Here is a 17,281-nt window from a genome sequence, read left to right as displayed (position 1 = left end):
TTTTTATCTAGAAATGTCACTGGTGTTTATTGAGTACTGAAACAACATCTGGCTCATGTGACGGTCGCACACAAGCTGAACAGATGACGGACGTGTCCCCTTGTGAGTAGTTAGATTAATGACCAAAATGAATGATAATTATTAGCAATCATTTTGCTTAATCCAATCGTAAACTTTGAAGTCAGCCTTCTGTACCCCCGTGTCAGTGCCCTTGGCCACATTTTTCACGCTCAGTACCTCATCATAACCCACTTAAAGATGAGTGTCCATCCAGCTTTGGGATTGATACTGCAACTAAAGTTTATTTTTTAATTAAATTGGCGCATCAGTACTTTTATGTTAATATGACAGGAGTCGCTCATAGTGATGAACCCACAGAGAATTATAATTAGACTCTTACAGTCCCCTAAGCTATACCGAATGTTTTAGCGTCTTTCAGCTCACTGTTTTGGTTTTAGGGCCCGCAACTTTACCCTTCTGCTCCAGGCTCTCCGCTTTCTTCAGCCCAATGTCTAGCAGAAGCAGTTGTTGCTGCTGTTTTTAGCAAAAAAGCTCGAAAGATAGCAAGATATTTAACCTCAGGAGCTGGTAGAGACCAAAAACAGAGCTAAAAAAAGAAGGAAAAGTGGACACAACTCCAAATCAATGTTAACGTCGCTCTGTGTCTCCTGCAGTGGGGGAAGAAGTATTCAGATCTTTCACTTGAGTTTACATAACACCTTAGCATCAAAGTATACTCTACAATACTAAAAGTAAAAGTATTCACTACGCACAATGGCCCCTTTCAGAAAAATGTATATGATATTATTGGATTATAAATATTGATGTACTGATGTGTATGTTACTTTAATGTTGGAGCTGGTAAAAGTAGAACTAATTTTGATCATTTAATTTACCGCTGGGTAGCTTGTGAATTTTCTCCCGGGGATCAATAAAGTTTTATCGTTAATCTATAATAATCCATCAGAATTTATTTGTTTGATTATATTTTGTATTATTAATCTGAATTCACATTGTAACTAAAATTGCCAAATAAATGTAATGGAGTAGGAGTATAAAGTAGCAGAAAATAGAAATACTCAAGTAATAAGTGCCTCAAATTTGTAAAAAAAAGCACAGTACTTAAGTACATGTACTTAGTTACTTTCCACCTCTGGTCTCCTGGATGCATTAATGGGCAACTGGTTGTTAAAACTTTAATTTCGCTGTCTCTAGAGGCCAAAAAGATGAACTACTGCTGCTTTAGTGATTTGTTTTTTGATTCATCAGTCAGTTTTTTAGTCTATGAAATGTCAGAAAATAGTGAATATTTCACGGAGCCCAAGTTAAAATGGCTTATTTTGGGCTGGAACGCAGTTGGATTCCAGCTGGGGACCCTTGTTATAGGTCATAACACCTCTCCCCATGTTCTCTGATCCCATCTCAAAAGTAAATGGTCTAATGAAAACCATTTTCCTGATCAACAGACCAAAATCCAGACAGTCAGAGAAAATCTGCAAATTCTCACATTTGAGAAGCTGCAACCAGTGAATTTTCGACTTTTTTTTGGAAAAATGTATCTACTATCAAAATTGTTGGTGATTTGTTTTCTGTTCATTGACTAATTGATTAATCAACCAATTGTTTCAGCAATAGAATACTTTTGTTTCATTGAAATATCAGCTGATTCATCCTTTTTGATTTAAGCAGGTGCTTAGGTCTTTGTTATTCTATTCACAGAAGTGTACCACTATTGTTTAATATCAATGCCAAAACCCCAATGTCTACAAGGATCAGAATTTGAAAAAAAAAAAAAAAAATGTAGTCAGCCATGTGTGCCAGCTCTCATACATTTTAATTTCTGTTCGATGACCAGCTTTCTGTTTGTCTCTGACTTCCTGCAGTGAGAGGCGAGATCATGAGGCTGATGTGGAAGTCCGTGGACAAGATGAGGTGTTTCAGGAAACGATCCATGTTCCCATTCCTCGGCTTCCTCGTCACCTTTCTGCTCTTTTTCAACCTTTACATGGACGATGGATTTGTGCTGGTAGGTTCCTCGCCTTTGAGATGTATCAGAGCATTACGACGGTGCTTGAATGCTTCGAATGCCTCCGTCCAATTATTGCTCTTGGCATTTTGCTTTTGCTCAGCGTGTGCTTGTTTTTGTAATTTTAGGAGGCTGAAAAAAGACAGCTGGGAGAGACACTGATGCATCCTGCAAACTCTGAAAGATACGTCCACACATTCAGAGACTTATCCAATTTCTCTGGGACCATTAATGTGACGTACCGCTATCTGGCAGGAATTCCTTTGCCACGCAAAAGTAGGTGTTTCTACCAATTTGATGTTTCTGAGTTTCCTGAGTTTGTGAGATCTGAACATACACATACATACATGCGCCCACGCGCGGACACACACGCACAAAAACGTGTGATCTGTGTATTTAATTACAAGCAACAAGAAATGTTTGAAGATTTTGTTCCACAATGAAGTGACTAAAGTGATTTCTGTTCACAGAGTATCTTACCATCGGTTTGTCGTCTGTCAAAAGGAAAAAGGGAAACTATCTTCTGGAGACGATCAAATCCATCTTTGATCAGTCCGGTTACGAGGAACTGAAAGAGATCGTGGTTGTGGTCCACCTGGCAGACTTTGACCTGGTCTGGTGTGAGAACCTGGTACAGGAAATCACTAGGAAGTTTGCTCACCACATCATAGCCGGACGCCTCCTGGTGATCCACACTCCAGAGCAGTATTACCCATCTCTAGATGGGTTGAAAAGGAACTACAACGACCCGGAAGACCGGGTCCGTTTCCGCTCTAAGCAGAACGTTGACTACGCTTTCCTCCTCAACTTCTGCACAAACCTCTCTCACTTCTACATGATGTTAGAGGACGATGTGCGCTGCTCCAGGAACTTCCTGACAGCGCTGAAGAAGGTGATCACCTCCAGAGAAGGTTCCTACTGGGTGATGCTGGAGTTTTCCAAGCTGGGCTACATCGGGAAGCTGTACCACTCCAGAGACCTGCCACGTCTGGCTCACTTCCTCCTCATGTTCTACCAGGAAATGCCGTGCGACTGGCTCCTCATCCACTTCAGGGGTCTGCTGGCCCAGAAGGACGTGATCCGCTTCAAGCCCTCACTTTTCCAGCACATGGGCTACTACTCCTCATACAAAGGAGCAGAGAACAAGCTGAAGGACGACGACTTTGAGGAAGACTCCATAGACATTCCTGACAACCCTCCTGCCAGCCTGTACACAAACATCAACGTCTTTGAAAACTATGACGCCGCCAAGGCTTACAGCAGCATCGTCGATGAGTATTTCTGGGGGAAGCCTCCCTGCACCGGAGATTTCTTTGTCATAATCTTCAACAAATCAACCAAAATCAGCAGGATTAAAATTGTTACGGGTACAGAGGATCGGCAGAATGACATTCTCCACCACGGAGCCCTGGAAGTGGGACAGAAGTCTGTGGAAACTAAACAGGGGAGGCAGTGTACATCCTACATCACGTTAGGGGAGTTTAAAGGCGGAAGCATCGAGGTTAACAACGTGGACCACAAGATCGCCTTTGACATCGAGTGCGTGCGGATAGTCGTCACTGCCAGTCAGAGAGAATGGCTCATCATAAGAACTATCAGTTTATGGACCGCACAGCCAGTGAGTCAGTTAAAGAAGTAACGGAGGACGTTTTTAAATTATCACCTGTATGTTCATTTTGGACTGCTGCTGTTTGTTGAATTCAAAACGATCCATATTTTCTTGGGTTGTTAAAAGATCCACTGTATGTTTTCAATGTGACGTATTAAAATGACCAATTTGTACAGTATGGAGCCTTTATACTTGTGTTCATTTTCATTTTTTAAAATTGTTAATTTTTCCCCCTCTTTGTAAGCACTGAAAGGGGATTTCCCCAGAATCTAAGCTTGAAAACAATGAACTTACCTCTTATAAGTGTGTTGTTTTTTTTTTTTTTCCTTAGTTCAGACAGATATTTTTAAAGACCGGTTCCAGAAACCCTCGAATCACCGACCAACAGCCGGGTCTGCACCCAGGCTCCACTAGTGGATGGCTGCCTTTCGTACAGTGTTTCTGAGTCTGAAAATGGGTGAGGACGGTTTCAGCGCCGCACTAAATGAGTGTTTTCGCATCTAAAACTTACCAAACATATTAAGATTTCTATGCTAATATATGTTGTGAGAGAGGATTGTGTCAAGTAGCTGAGGTAGAGCTCCCATCCAAAAGTGTCAGAACATGCTAAAAAAGAAAAAAAGAATAATAAAGAAGCCCTTTAATAACTGGTCATGCATTTCTTGTATTTGGGTAAAAGAAAAATCAGCAAACTGTGTGAGGTGACTTTTTTTGTTTCCTCCTACAAATCAACAGTGAAACGTCAATAATTACTCGATTCCTTGGAGAGCGGAGGTAAGTGGATCGGCTGCTTCCCACGACCGTCCTCGCTCTTTTACATCCGAACAGCTGGAGCTTCTTTTAACGTCATGGCAGATGTGCCGGCTCCCGTCGAGGTCCCATGTACGGCAGCGTCATCCGAGGCCGAGGCCCCCCCGTTCTCTGTTCTTTGCCGCCGCCTGCCGGAAAATGCGCAGCCGGACACGGAGGGGACTTTTGTTCTCCAGCCGTCGAGAAGAGGGTTATGGTTCAACGATGACGACGATGTAAATGTGATTAAAAATGTCCTGATTGTTGGATCAAAAGTGTAACGAGACATCATGTAAATCATTTTAAGTTATCAGAAAAAAACACTTTATTAAAATACCTGCCAGTTGTTAGTTTATATAAAAGGTTGTAAAGTACTTGTACCTGGCGGTGATAAAATGGAGTAGCAGGCCACTGTGATACGAGACAGATGTGCTCAGTAACATTATTTAAGTCAATGTTATTATCACATCATAATCATGTTACAGCTCCTTTTAACGTGTCAAAACTTTTTTACAGAAAGTGAAAGAGGGACAATATATTATTACCAGTTATGACATTTAGATTTTTGCACTCAACCTAATTTACCTTAACTTCAATTGGAATAGCTTATTATCTCACATAAGCCGTGTTTTTATTAAAATATTTATTACAAAAGTATTTACTGCATTTTATGTTCCTTTTATGCTCAGCAGCTCACTTAGCTATGTGTAACTTTATTTGACTTAAATCAACGCTGAAATTCATGTCACTTCTGTTCACTCTAAGTCTAAATTCTGTCTGTCTGTCGCTCTTAAAACCGTCCAGAGCAAACGGTGATGTTTACCCGGTTGGATGAGGAGGCATACTGCTCTTGTTGGGGTCAGACTCCTTGCGTCAAGTCAAGTTAGTTTATTTATATCGGCTCCAAATCACAAATTTGTCTTAAAGGCCGTTTGTGTCTGTGTCTTACTTAGAGACCAGAGATGTCATTTTCCACACATGATAAACTGTATCTGTTCCATTTGTGGTTGTGTGAAATCGTAAATCTGTTATATTCAGACAGGCCAAACTATATTATTGATTTTTTTTTTTTTTAAACGTTATTAGTTCATATTTATTGGGATTAACTGTACATTACAATAGATTCATGAAGAAGCATGTAAAAGTCATAAAACTCCTCCCTCACGGAGAGACATTCAATAGATATTGTTTATACAGAATAAACAGAAACAACAACAGTAAAACTACAACATGGAGAAACTGAATGACATGCGTGAGGACTGCGAATCTGTGAAGATCGTGTCCCTCTCCTCTTCAGGTGTGAGAGAGTTACAGGTGTCACCTGTGCCGCAGCCTCTTCTCTGTGCGAGTCCCCTTCAGGTGTTGCGCTTGCCAGCAAATAACAGATGGCCTGGCTTGAGATAGAGCCAAACCTAAAATGAGATTTGGGTTCGGCTGAGGACCAAGTCCACCTAACTTCTCTAACTCTGTCACAGTGACACTTCATTGAGTTGTATCAGAAGTTAATCTGCTCCTCTCTTTATTTTTATTATTATTATTTTTAATCATCTTATCAACAGCCCGAGGCTTTATTTTATGGGCTGTCTTTTGGGATGTTCTTGCACCTATCAGTTCATACACATATATATATATATATATATATATATATATATATATCCTAAATAGATCTTATATTATCCCCCTTATATCTGTCCACTGGTATCCTGTTCTTCTCTCCTGCCTCCCTGTCAAATGCAATTTCCTTCATCCCATTTCTCGGCTCATTATATTCTCTACGCTTCTTGTTTTTCCCCCACCTACTGCCTCCCAGCCCTCCTGTAGGTACGTGTAATCTGAACCAATCTCCCATCATCTTTCTCCTGCTGTTTCAAAAAAAAAAAAGGGATGGTATTCTCCATTCAGGGAATGCATGGCATCATCAGCTTTGATACACTTGAAGTCGTTACAGGTCACTTGTCTTAACAATGGAGCAGGTGGTACTAACATTTTAGGCTTCACATAAAGATATTAAAGTTGCCTTAATTAGACAATTAGACAAATTTATTATTATTGTATTATTGTAACATTTTGAGCAAAAAAAAAATCATAATTCATATTCATTCTATCGTGCCTTCATTACAAAAAAATCTATTTCTACCATCCCATTTTAGAAAGCAAACAATCTGGAAAATCTATTCACTGAAAGTTTTTATTTTTTCACTGAAAAGTCCACAAAACATTGATCCATTATCTGCTTTGAATCTTGTTAATTCAGTATTTTGGGTTCAGATTGGGGCATCGTGGAACATCTTGAATGTATCTTACGACAATCAGACGCCATAAACAAAAGACCATTTTTATCCAAATACCAAATATACAGGGAGCGACAAAAAAATAAAATAGCATTAAAATATTTTTTTTAAAGCAATAAATAATAATAATAATAAAATAAAGTAATGAGTAAAAATTGTAAGAGATAAGCAACATTGTCTTGCATGCTGTAACCAATATGCTGGAAAAGAAGGTGAAAATGTGAAAAATCTACACTTGTGTATGTAATATTTTGCCAGAACGAGCAGATTCTGCGTTTTTGTCATTTTAAAACACATGAATCCAAATTTGACTTCTTTTAGGGAATATCTGGCACAATCAGGTGGTCGTACATACATACATCAAAAACGTGCAGCAAACTCGATATTATTTTTCCAAAAGGGTTTCATGGCAGGGGTATGTTTCAAGGGTATATCTGCGACAAACCAGAACCAGGAGGCATGACCACAGCGCTCCTGTTATAGCTTCATTACACTGGCGCCAAGATTTTTAAATCTGGCTGATTAAGTTTAAGGTTCTTCATGGCCTTTTAGTACGATATGGGCCACTGTGTAGTTTGAGATCCTCAGGCCGAGGTCCTTTATCTGTTCCAGAGGCCCAGCTGAAAACTAAAGGGGACGTTTGCAGTCCGGGCCCCGAGGCCCTGGAGCAACCTGCCTGAGGAAATCAGTGGCATCTTTCATGTGCCGTCTTAAAACAAACTTTTACCAGAGATCCTATCCTGATTTTATTTGAGTTTTTTTACTTTGTCTTTTTATTCAGTTTTAATCCCTTTTTATAATTTATTTTACCTTACAACACTTGAACTGGTCTGGAATCTTTTTTTTATGATATTGTTTTTATTTTGCTGCCCAGTGTGAAGCACTTTGTAACTTGAGTTTTGAAATGAGCTGCCATTATCATCATCATCATCAACGGTAATGTTGCACTGAAATAATTCAGTATTGCATTTCTTGCGTGTTCAGATGAATCAATTTATCGGGAATTGTCCGTTTCACGACATTTCTATAAATGGGTAAGTGACGTGTCTGCGACGTCATCGAACCGCGACCCTTCGGCGTCAACCCAAACAGAAGCTAACAGCTAAGCGAACGGGGAACTTCTGCCTCTGATGTTGGCACTTCGGTAAGAAGCTTGTGTCTCTCTCTCTCTCTCTCTCGTCGCGCCACACAGTCGCCTCCATCTTTCTTGCCTCCAGGAGGAACGTCGGCTCCTCCGACCCGTGGCTGGTCGACTGGTGAGTTACCTGCAAAGTAACGCTGTTCCAGGTTAGCGAACTGCTGCCGCTGTTGCTATGGCAGGGAAGTCGTATTCGACTTGAGGTTTAGTGCGGGATTATTTTTGAATTAAATTGTGTTTTTAAAAGAGCCACTTAAATGTGCGAAAGCCAGAAGAATGCTGTTGTTCGCTGCGGTGACGGGTTATGTATCTTAACGTCCGCAGCGTCAGCTTCCTGATCAGGTGGACTTCGTTATATAATGCTAATAATTAAGCTAATACAGTTCCCGCGAGTTAAAACGATTCAGTTCTAAAACATGGTCGGATTTCACTGATACCAGATGCCTCCTTGCTGTAGAAATGTTGTACAGGCTCAAATGTTGCTACTACGCGAGGTGTTTGTGCGGTTAGTGGACGTGACAGGGTTTGTTTTTTTTTTTCCGGCTTGACAGTAGTTCCTAATTAACCGAGTAATAGTTTTACTTTTACAAACTTTATATAGTTTTGTTGTAGCATCCGCTCGCAGTAGAATCAGCCTCTACTGTTTTGTACGTGTACACTCAGGAGCACTTTATTAGGAACACCTGTACACCAGCTTATTCGTGCAATTATTCAGTCAGCCAATCGTGTGGCAGCAGTGTAATGTATGAAGTCCTGCAGACACAGGTCAGTAGCTTCTGTTAATGTTCGCATCAAACATCAGAATAAATGGGATCTCAGTGATTTTGACCGTGGCGTGATTGTTGGCTCCAGACGGGCTGGTTTGAGCATTTCTGAAACTGCTGATCCCCGGGGATTTCCACACACAGCAGTCTCTAGAAGTTTTACTCAGAATGGTGCGACAACAAAAAAAAAAATCCAGTGAGCGGCAGTTCTTCGGAGAGAGACGTCTTGATGAGAGAGGTCAGAGGAGAATGGTCAGACCGGTCGGAGCTGACAGACAGTTTACAGTAACTCAGATAGCCACTCTTTACAACTGTGGTGAGCAGAAGAGCATCTCAGAACGCACAGCACATCAAACCTTGAGGCGGATGAGCTACAACAGCAGAAGGCCACGTCGGGTTCCGCTCCCGTCGGCCAGGGAACCGGAATCCGAGGCTGCAGTGGGAACAGGCTCACCACAACTGTTCAGCCTGCGACTGGAATAATGTAGCGATGTCTGATGAATCTAGATTTCTGCTGAGGCAACAGATGGTAGGGTCAGAATATTAGCATCAACAGCATGAATCCATGGACCCAACCTGCCTTGTGTCAACAGTCCAGGCTGGTGGTGGTGGTGGTGGTGGTGGTGTACCGGTGTGGGGAAAGTTTTCTCAATACGCTTTGTGCCCTTAGTACACTCAATACCAATCAATTGTCATTTAGTACCAATCTGTCCCTTAGTACCCACCAATCATCATTTGAATGCCACAGCCTATCTGAATATTGTTGCTGACCATGTGCATCCCTTTGTGGCCACAGTCTACCATCTTCTAATGGCTACTTCAAGCAGGATAATGCACCAAGTCACAAAGCACAAGTCGTCTCAAACTGGTTTCATTAACATGACAGTGAGTTCACTGAACTTCAGTGGCCTCCCGAGTCACCCGGTCTGAATCCAGCGGATTTGGGATGTGGTAGAACGGCAGATTGGCGGCTCCGATGTGCAGCTGACAAATCTGCAGAAATGATGTTACGCAATCACGTCCACATAAACCAGATTCTCTAAGGACTGTTTCAGAGCCATGACCTCTGCCCCATGCAAAGCTGCCAAGTACCTGCTCTTCTCTCAGGTGACTGTAGGATTTAAAGGCAGTTTAATGGCTCAGCAGATTTAGGATAGCACAGCCTGATACCCACCACATGGCCTGATGATAGGGCAGAACATTTACCATGAATACTGGGTAGATGGAAAGCTCGCCCAACTTTTAACACATTTTAATGTGTATTGATAACTGTCAAATTGATTTTCTAATTTGCTATTATTTGACAGTATGTTGACATTTCACATTTTGCTCTTAAAAATAATAACTCATCAATAAATATCCACACCTTTTATATACTTTTAATACAATATTGTATCACCTGATTGCTGTTAATTAGCCGTGCCTTATTTCTAAGTACACAGTATTACATTTGGTTCACACTAACGTGAAAGTGGCCTTCATGACATCTCGTCACATTAAGAGGATTTCTACAAGACACAGCAACTGAGCTCAGACTAAACCACACATTAGATTCCATTCAACTTTATTGCCATTACACAAAGTACAAATAATGAGCAAACAAAACACAGTTTGGCATCTAACCAGAAGTAATCAAAATAGGGGGAACAAAGTGCACTGTTATGAACATGTATTAATATAGGTTATCACAAACACAGAGTCCAAACTGGAGTGTAAACATTGACTTTTATCTGTTTATTTCCCTCCAGGCTCTGCAGAACTGAATGAGGTGCGGTCTTCTGCTAGTGCTGTTTTGTAAGTCCTGCTGCTGCCAGGATGGGCCAGCAGCTCTCAGGTCAGGCGGTGATAAACCGTCTGCCTGAGAAGCTGGTGAAACACGTCGGACTGGTACGTGACAGCGGCTACCTCACCTACGAGGAGTTTCTGGCAAGAGTGGCCGAACTTAACGACGTGTAAGTCTCAGTCTGTTGAGGGCTCATAATCGCTGAATAGGACGAATAAATGTCCATGATGGGTGTTTCATCATGCAAACATACAGCTTTAATGTAGTGGAGGGACACCGGAATAAACAGGTTTGCTTTGGAATAATCTTTTTCCGGCCGTTCCAATTGAGAGCTAAACTGCAGAGCTGCAGCACTATTCCATCATCCAGGATTTGGCCGATTTTATTCCCCAGGCCCAGTGGGCCCTGCTTCTGCCCATTTAATTTTAGCTCACTACCTCACAGAGATAGTAATAGGGATGCAGGATAATGTGGTTAAAGTGAGCTAGTCTCAGTTGATCCAAAAGAACCGACAATATCTAATGGAACAGAAGAAAAAAAAAAATCAGTCCGCTACACCCGCTTACATGCTTTCACGTTATCATTACACGTTACTGAGTGTGGATAAATGAGCAAAAATGGCAGTTTTTTCCATTTAAAATAAAATCTACAACACAATAAAGTGTGCAAAAAGTGAAGGGGTCTGAATATTTTCTGGAACCAATGTACCTCCAGAGCTGATCTGCAGAATCAGTATCTGGCTGGTTTGACTTAAAACTGCAAAGCTCATTAAATTTTCAATGCTGCGCATTTTTGAGAGTGTGCCAGGGGTCAAAAAACAAGCAAACAGCAGTTTTATTGATTATGAATCATTGGAATAATTTGAATAGTAGTAGTAATGTAAGCATTTTTTAGAGTAGAAAATTTAGCGAAAATGTCAAGCTTAATACAGCAGTGTTCCAAAAACTTTATGTACAATACTTTGTGTTTGTTTGCATGCGTTGCTGTGTTCATATGCTGTACTGTTTACTACTAAAGCAAACAGCAGTAAAAATGATGCAGAATGCTTATTAAACTGATCGTACCCTCTCTTCTGGATCTCTCTCAGTACGGCCAAGCTAGCTGCAGGACAGCAGAAGCACCTGCTGTTTGAGGTGCAGCCAGGATCTGATGCCACAGCCCTGTGGAAGGTGGCCGTCAGGATCGTCTGTACCAAGGTGAGACCAAACACCCTTTTGCACACACATCACATGCCAACCTGAGCATCTGCCTACACCTTTTGATTTTGTGACAGAGAAGGAGACAGATGCCTTTGAAACCATACAGCTGCACATTGTGATTATGTGTGGGATATTCTTTCTTATGTTCGTGCCTGTTTTAATAGGGTTGAACAAATTCATCAGTTTCAAATAGACCTCTGTCAGGCAGATGATGTCCTTCTTAGGAAAAAGAGACAAAAAGTCACAAGGTAAATGCAAAGAATTTCAAACCAAAGTTGGAAGGTTTTACATAAAAACAACTCATACTGTTTAATGTTTAACTCATTTGATATTGGTCTTACTTTGATTTGCTTTAAAACATTTTTTTTCTTATGTCACTTCGTATTCTATGTGGTATCATTTGAACTTGTCCCTCTTCTTTCCGTGCAGCTCTTCGCTCTTTCTCTCTCATTCACTCACTCTCTCCTCCAACAGCAACCCCAACATTAACGGGGACCAGACCAAGTTTATCAGCTTGTAGAGTCAAACTCAAACTAAAAAATACAGTTTTTCTGTACAGTATTTATTTATTTATTTATTTATTTGCGTGGCTATGGATTGATTCATTTTTTTTGTCTAATTTAGTTTGTGACATCATATTTGTTTCTAGCTCATTCTTAAAAGTTTTTAAACAAGAAATCTCTAAAATAAAGTGTATACAGTGAACTACAACAACAAACCTAGTGTGTTTTTGCCTGTAAAAAATGTGGATGTACATGGCCGCCAAAATCCATAATCAAAGCCTTAAGGGCATCTTACATCAAAATGTGAGCAGCTGTATCTAGTGCTTTCTGTCAGGACGTGGGACTTGTAAATCAGTGTTTTTCTTCACGGAGGACATGAAGTCATTGCAGGCAGAGACATACATGTTGTTCCCTCAGTATTCAGCCCATATGCCATTGAGGCTGAGTCATTCTGCAATTTAATTTTTACGGGAACACGCTGTTGAGTTTGTGCAGAACTTCATGTTGACAGCACCACTACTTTTATTACAAATAGCAAAACAAGACTTAGCCTCTTGAGAGATCATTTACATGCCAGCTGTAACCAAAGAACTGTGTCAAACAGACTGAGAGATGAACTGAAATATGAGATTTTTCCCCCTACTATTTAATACTACAGATTGTTCGTGAAAACACAGGTTTTACTGTCACGCGATGATCAACTGCTATTTCAGATGCTTTCAGTGACTGTGGTCCCAAAGGAATTTTTAGACATAGATAATCACCAAATTTAATGGAGAGGTTCACAGTTTTCTATCTTATTACAATATTCAGGTGCCCATATGAACATTGAACTAGGTTTTGCTTGCCGTGATCATTTCTCCTGTTCATACTGACCATTGAAGGAGCCCTTCCTAGTGTGCGTTCTGTGTAAGTGATGGGGGACAATATCTACAGTGCTCATTTTGTTTGAAAAATCATTCTAAGGTTTATCTGAAGATACTATGAGACTTCATTAGTCTGAGTTGGGCAAATCAAGTGGATATCCTTCCAAAGTTAGTCAGCTTTAATTAAATAAACACCTGTATTGGCTGTCAAAAGTCCGCACAGGTTGAACCCAAATGTTTTAGAGCAGAGTAGGACTGCTGTGTCTGAACGGGCACATACATCTAGTAAACTACGCCAGTATTTCATACGAGTCATGTGATTGTCTTTGCCTCCTCGCAGATCAACAAGGAGAACGGTATGGTGGAAGCATCTCGGATCATGAACCTGTACCAGTTCATCCAGCTGTACCGCGACGTCACCAGTCAGGCTGCTGAGGTGCTGTCTGCAGAGGGCGCCACCGAGGGCCCGTCTGCCCAGCTCCCCTCCACGGACTCCTGCCAGGCCAGCATGTGGATGGGCAGGTCAGTATCCCATGACACGATCCTTATCAAAGACCCAATAACTAGTACAGGATTTACCTCAGTGTATCGGTTTGACATCGAACAGTTCGATTTACATTCAGTTTTTCACGCCAAAGACTCTTTGTGGACATGGCTAAGATCTAAGGCTGTTGAATGGATGTCCTACTACTTTCCAACATTTACAAAAGCTTTTTTTAAGGGTTAGAAACAGGGGTTTGTTGTTGAAGCTAATGGAGATCCAAATAAAGGATAAAGGATGAACCCTATGTTGATTGGCTTGTGGTTTTAACTGTCCTGGTGTTGAGGTTGAAAAAAATTCATGACCTGTCTCTTCAATCATGATACAATGATTCCTGATTGAGTTGAATTCATCAGTATTTTTATTGATTAAATGACCATTAGTACTTTGAAATGCATCGCTCGCAGTGACAGACTTAAAAATAATTATCAGCAACACTAAGCCTTGTAGCCCTTTTAGTTTTAACTCATGTTTTTTGGTTTTCTGGGCCGTTTACAGCAATTTTTTTTTTTTTGTACTTATCATAGGTGGCAGTACAGCTGGGAAACAGGAAAAGAGGGTTTCGAGTTGCCCCAGAGGCTGCTTAAATTATGAGTTTTACAACTAATTTTTCAGTAGAATAACTGGTTATCCCGGAAAATGTATTGCCCTCCATAGGAGGAGCTTTGGGCAGGCAAGGGGGTATCATGTCTGAACTCTCATACATTTTTATAACATTCAAAGATATTTTTCTCTGGCAAATCCCCAGTCAGCAACCCATCAAAATTCATCCAACATAAAGCATTTCATTCCAAAATAAGCTATCTACCGTTTAGAAAAAGTGAGGAAAAAAAAAACTTTCCTCCTTTGAAAATAATGAAAAGTTGAACCCTTTCTGTTTGTGTTTCCATGCAGAGTGAAGCAGCTGACTGAGGAGGAGGAGTGCTGTATCTGCATGGATGGAAAGGCCGACCTTATCCTGCCCTGTGCACACAGCTTCTGTCAGAAGTGCATTGATAAATGGTAAGATGACAGAAAAACCTTGAGTTTGGCTCGGTAATTAATCCATTACTCTGTAAATCATTTTAGTTTTGTCACACAAAAGTTTTAGTGTCATACGACACACACACAAAAACTGGTAATTACTACACACTCTCGTCTGTTACTGCAGGAGCGGGCAGAGCCGAAACTGTCCCATATGCCGCCTGCAAGTGACTGCTGCCAATGAATCGTGGGTAATGTCTGACTTCCCCACAGAGGACGACATAGCCGGCTACATCCTCAACTTGGCCGATGAGGCAGGCCACCCACACAGGCCTTAACACACAAAGCACTGAGCCAATTAGATAACAATGGAAATCGACCCGTACCAAGTAGACTTCGCAACACAAAATGTCACTTTCACTGAGGAGGAGATTCTTTATTTTTATTTTTTTTTAAATCTAAAACGCTAATAACGCAGAGGAAACCAGTCTGGTTTCCTACTCCTTATGTTCTTAGTGACAGGCACAGAACATGAAACTTTATTTTCCAGGTCCCCTTTTTTCCAGATGAGTTCCTGGAACCCTTCCTCTTAATTTCCTAACAAATTGGCTGGTAATTAACCATAAATTACTAGAATATTTCCAAGAAAGGCCTATACAACTTGTTACTAGTTATAAGGGAAAGGCGTTAGTCGCTACAGTTATTAGGTACTTGTTTGTTATAATTGACTTTTTAAGAAAAAAGTGGGAAATTATGTAGTCGGATGTGAAAAATACTTAATTAACTGACGTCAATATCTTGGAATAGCTTCTTGGAAAGACTAACAAATTTTCTTAGATAGAAAATGTGCCACACTGAGTCACTTTATTTTACAGGCCCGGTGTGTTGAAATTAGGTAGAAATATATTTGTAAGCATGAATGCTGAGCCTGTTTAATTTTATAGCATGTAGCGTTTTAGTTGTGGTTCAGTGTATCCGTTTGAAATACAAAACTAAGGATTTTTCCACTGCAGGTAAGCATGCAATTCAACCACTATGCAGCATAATGTCAATCAAATTAATATTTACCAATTACCAAGTGGATCAATAATATGAAAGGAGTAGAATCCAAATTAAGAGTTTTTGTTTGTCTATCTAGGAAACTCAAATGGATATTGTTTGTGTACATGAATTATTTTTCACCTACCTGCTACTAGTTTTTCTTTCAAAATTAGGAAATTATGTAGTCATGTAATTAGTAACAAATTAGGCAGGCCTTTCTTGGAAACATCCTGGTCATTTACAGATAGATTTTGGGAAATTATGAGGGAAGTTTCAAGGAAATGAGCCGGAAAAGACAGGATCTGTAAAATAAAGTGTCACCATGAAACCCCGTCTCTTTGAGTCTTAAAAATCCCAGGATGCTCTTTGTAACCCACGCATTGTAGATGTGGTGCTTTATGGTAACTGTGTGTGATAATATGTTGTCTGAAGTGAAAATTCAGTATTTGTAGTTTGCTGTAATAAACTATAATCTGTTAATTTAACACACACAATAACCACAAGTACAGCTCTTACAGTACTTCTTGGGTTGATTTAACCGACACGGGAAACCAGAAACTTTATAATGTGAATCCTGATCCAAGTGGAAGTTGCCTTTCTCGTTAACATGAACGGGACAGAAGATGAGGCAAAAGGGGTGAACTAAAGTCAGCTCTCATATGCAGAAGGGGTTGGTAAATATAAACCCCACACACACTCATATTCAATTTTAAAGGAATAGTTCAACATTTTGGAAAATATTTGCTTCATGGCAGAGAGTTAATGAGATAGTTGACGCCGCTCTCATGTCTGTCTGTTAGCTGGTTACCTGACAACAGCTCAGAGCCAAGAAATAGTCTGGCACACAACCCCCCATAAAACAGCAAATTGACATTTTTATACTTTAATTTCTTTTTATGTATGTGTTAATTAGTGAGCTTTAGAGGTGTTTGTAGGGGAATTTTGTTAACTCTGGAAAGCTGTTTACCCCTGTTTCCAGTCTTAATGCTAAGCTAAGCCAACTGGCTGCGGTCTGTAGCCTTCTGTATAACCAGCAGATTTGAGAGTGGTATCGATCTTCTCATCTAACTCTAGCGGAAGGCAAATAAGCACCTTTCCCAAAATATAGGACCTTTGCTTCATCAGCAAATCCTAGACACTAAACGCGCCCCACGTTTTGCCAGAGTATCCAGTCAAACTTTAAAGCTAAATTTATTTTTCCACATGTAGAGCCGTTCAGTAGTCTCTGCAATGTAAGCCTGCATGTTTATATCTCACAAGACCTGCCTTATGAGCTGTGTCATGTAAACATGTTATAAACTGATGCTCTGACCACTTCAGACCTGACGTAGTGACTGATACTCTATTGGGTGTACAGGACTAATCAGTTTTATATGATTTTAATGAATTTGCTTGCTGTGGTATTTTCTGTACTATGTCGTTCTCATCTTTTAATTTTTTTTTTTTTTCTATTCCGTAATTGTATTAAGATTATTTTAATCTGATTGCTGTAGAAGTACTGTAGTTCCCTTTCCCAAAACAGCCAATCTTGGCTTTGCTTTGCTCCACTTTCTCATGCCATTAATTCAAGATAACTGATTTTCTGAGATAGGCAGCTTTTCAGTTACAACTGACCTCTTGTATGGTTACGTAGTGTTACGTAGAATTTAAAGCCACAAAAATATTTTTATTTTGAATAAATATTTCTGTCCTGGTTTCCGAATCAAATAAATCACAGGCAGATTTATGTGAACTGGATCCATGCTGAAGTATTTCATGAAATGTGAAT

At 40.3% G+C, this 17,281-nt stretch overlaps 2 protein-coding genes across 3 annotated transcripts; both read left to right on the top strand.

Moving 5' to 3' along the window:
* The first annotated feature begins 1,897 nt into the window (after positions 1-1,897).
* LOC120793483 (alpha-1,3-mannosyl-glycoprotein 4-beta-N-acetylglucosaminyltransferase C-like) lies at positions 1,898-3,665 on the top strand. The gene is made up of 3 exons (XM_040133602.1): positions 1,898-2,026; positions 2,155-2,302; positions 2,497-3,665. Exons 1-3 carry the CDS (start codon positions 1,898-1,900, stop codon positions 3,663-3,665), a joined length of 1,446 nt encoding a protein of 481 aa, XP_039989536.1.
* Positions 3,666-7,771: 4,106 nt separating this feature from the next.
* Positions 7,772-17,239, top strand: rnf141 (ring finger protein 141). Of its 2 annotated transcripts, none has more exons than XM_040133875.1 (6): positions 7,772-7,859; positions 10,366-10,569; positions 11,488-11,596; positions 13,309-13,490; positions 14,404-14,511; positions 14,660-17,239. In XM_040133875.1, the coding sequence occupies exons 2-6, from the start codon at positions 10,433-10,435 to the stop codon at positions 14,808-14,810; spliced, it is 687 nt and encodes a 228-aa protein (XP_039989809.1). In that variant the 5' UTR covers positions 7,772-7,859; positions 10,366-10,432; the 3' UTR covers positions 14,811-17,239. The 2 variants fall into 2 exon arrangements, with proteins under 2 accessions (XP_039989809.1, XP_039989810.1); XM_040133876.1 differs by lacking the exon at positions 7,772-7,859 and adding an exon at positions 7,871-7,971.
* Positions 17,240-17,281: the final 42 nt, after the last annotated feature.

This window comes from Xiphias gladius, chromosome 8, assembly GCF_016859285.1.
Source record: "Xiphias gladius isolate SHS-SW01 ecotype Sanya breed wild chromosome 8, ASM1685928v1, whole genome shotgun sequence".
Lineage (NCBI taxonomy): Eukaryota > Metazoa > Chordata > Actinopteri > Istiophoriformes > Xiphiidae > Xiphias > Xiphias gladius.
The sequence above is the reverse complement of the archived record's forward strand: the minus strand, read 5'-3'. Positions and strand labels throughout refer to the sequence as shown.